Below are 2,340 nucleotides of genomic sequence, written 5' to 3'. Positions count from 1 at the left end.
GAACTCTTAGAGAGAGAGAGAGACCCCTGAACTCTTAGAGAGAGAGACCCCTGAACTCTTAGAGAGAGAGACCCCTGAACTCTTAGAGAGAGAGGGTAGGAGGGGAGAAAGAGAGATGGTAGGAGGGGAGGAACAGATTTGACGCTGGCCTGAGAGACGGCTACTAATCTATAGCTGAAGAATCTCCTCTCCTACTGCTACAATGCATCCTCTGCAGGCCGCCAAAGTCAGACAGACTGACAAGAGTATCCTGTACATTCCTCTGTCCAGGCCATGATAGACAGACAGACTGACAAGAGTATCCTGTACATTCCTCTGTCCAGGCCGTGATAGACAGACAGACTGACAAGAGTATCCTGTACATTCCTCTGTCCAGGCCCTCTAGGGTCCAGTGGAGGTGATCCTCTAGGGTCCAGTGGAGGTGATCCTCTAGGGTCCAGTGGAGGTGATCCTCTAGGACCCAGTGGAGGTGATCCTCTAGGACCCAGTGGAGGTGATCCTCTAGGGTCCAGTGGAGGTGATCCTCTAGGGTCCAGTGGAGGTGATCCTCTAGGGTCCAGTGGAGGTGATCCTCTAGGGTCCAGTGGAGGTGATCCTCTAGGGTCCAGTGGAGGTGATCCTCTAGGGTCCAGTGGAGGTGATCCTCTAGGGTCCAGTGGAGGGGATCCTCTAGGATACAGTGGAGGTGATCCTCTAGGGTCCAGTGGAGGTGATCCTCTAGGGTCCAGTGGAGGTGATCCTCTAGGATCCAGTGGAGGTGATCCTCTAGGATCCAGTGGAGGTGATCCTCTAGGGTCCAGTGGAGGTGATCCTCTAGGGTCCAGTGGAGGGGATCCTCTAGGATACAGTGGAGGTGATCCTCTAGGGTCCAGTGGAGGTGATCCTCTAGGGTCCAGTGGAGGTGATCCTCTAGGACCCAGTGGAGGTGATCCTCTAGGGTCCAGTGGAGGTGATCCTCTAGGGTCCAGTGGAGGGGATCCTCTAGGATCCAGTGGAGGTGATCCTCTACGGTCCAGTGGAGGTGATCCTCTAGGACCCAGTGGAGGTGATCCTCTAGGGTCCAGTGGAGGTGATCCTCTAGGACCCAGTGGAGGTGATCCTCTAGGACCCAGTGGAGGTGATCCTCTAGGGTCCAGTGGAGGTGATCCTCTAGGGTCCAGTGGAGGTGATCCTCTAGGGTCCAGTGGAGGTGATCCTCTAGGGTCCAGTGGAGGTGATCCTCTAGGGTCCAGTGGAGGTGATCCTCTAGGGTCCAGTGGAGGGGATCCTCTAGGGTCCAGTGGAGGTGATCCTCTAGGGTCCAGTGGAGGTGATCCTCTAGGATCCAGTGGAGGTGATCCTCTAGGATCCAGTGGAGGTAATCCTCTAGGGTCCAGTGGAGGTGATCCTCTAGGGTCCAGTGGAGGTGATCCTCTAGGGTCCAGTGGAGGTGATCCTCTAGGATCCAGTGGAGGTGATCCTCTAGGATCCAGTGGAGGTGATCCTCTAGGGTCCAGTGGAGGTGATCCTCTAGGGTCCAGTGGAGGGGATCCTCTAGGATCCAGTGGAGGTGATCTTCTAGGATCCAGTGGAGGTGATCCTCTAGGACCCAGTGGAGGTGATTCACTAGGGTCCAGTGGAGGTGATCCTCTAGGATCCAGTGGAGGTGATCCTCTAGGGTCCAGTGGAGGTGATTCTCTAGGTGATCCTCTAGGGTCCAGTGGAGGTGATCCTCTAGGGTCCAGTGGAGGTGATCCTCTAGGGTCCAGTGGAGGTGGTCCTCTAGGGTCCAGTGGAGGTGATCCTCTAGGGACCAGTGGAGGTGATCCTCTAGGGTCCAGTGGAGGTGATCCTCTAGGGTCCAGTGGAGGGGATCCTCTAGGGTCCAGTGGAGGTGATCCTCTAGGATACAGTGGAGGTGATCCTCTAGGATACAGTGGAGGTGATCCTCTAGGATCCAGTAGAGGTGATCCTCTAGGATCCAGTGGAGGTGATCCCCTAGGATCCAGTGGAGGTGATCCTCTAGGGTCCAGTGGAGGGATCCTCTAGGGTCCAGTGGAGGTGATCCTCTAGGATACAGTGGAGGTGATCCTCTAGGATACAGTGGAGGTGATCCTCTAGGATCCAGTAGAGGTGATCCTCTAGGATCCAGTGGAGGTGATCCTCTAGGATCCAGTGGAGGTGATCCTCTAGGATACAGTGGAGGTGATCCTCTAGGATCCAGTGGAGGTGATCCTCTAGGGTCCAGTGGAGGTGATCCTCTAGGTGATCCTCTAGGGTCCAGTGGAGGTGATCCTCTAGGATCCAGTTGAGGTGATCCCTGAGAGTAATCAGTCTCAGCGCCACTGCTTAGGACCACAT

General features: G+C 55.5%; 1 protein-coding gene across 1 annotated transcript; it reads left to right on the top strand.

Moving 5' to 3' along the window:
* Positions 1-385: 385 nt before the first annotated feature.
* LOC127921467 (uncharacterized transmembrane protein DDB_G0289901-like) lies at positions 386-2,005 on the top strand (the record flags this gene model as incomplete). The annotated part of the gene is made up of 4 exons (XM_052505164.1): positions 386-997; positions 1,118-1,357; positions 1,406-1,873; positions 1,989-2,005. Coding segments are annotated over 4 exons (1,337 nt in total), but the record flags the coding sequence as incomplete, so codon positions are not given.
* Between the last annotated feature and the right edge of the window lie 335 nt (positions 2,006-2,340).

Source organism: Oncorhynchus keta, unplaced genomic scaffold (genome assembly GCF_023373465.1).
Source record: "Oncorhynchus keta strain PuntledgeMale-10-30-2019 unplaced genomic scaffold, Oket_V2 Un_contig_22496_pilon_pilon, whole genome shotgun sequence".
In the NCBI taxonomy this organism is placed as follows: domain Eukaryota; kingdom Metazoa; phylum Chordata; class Actinopteri; order Salmoniformes; family Salmonidae; genus Oncorhynchus; species Oncorhynchus keta.
The sequence above is the reverse complement of the archived record's forward strand: the minus strand, read 5'-3'. Positions and strand labels throughout refer to the sequence as shown.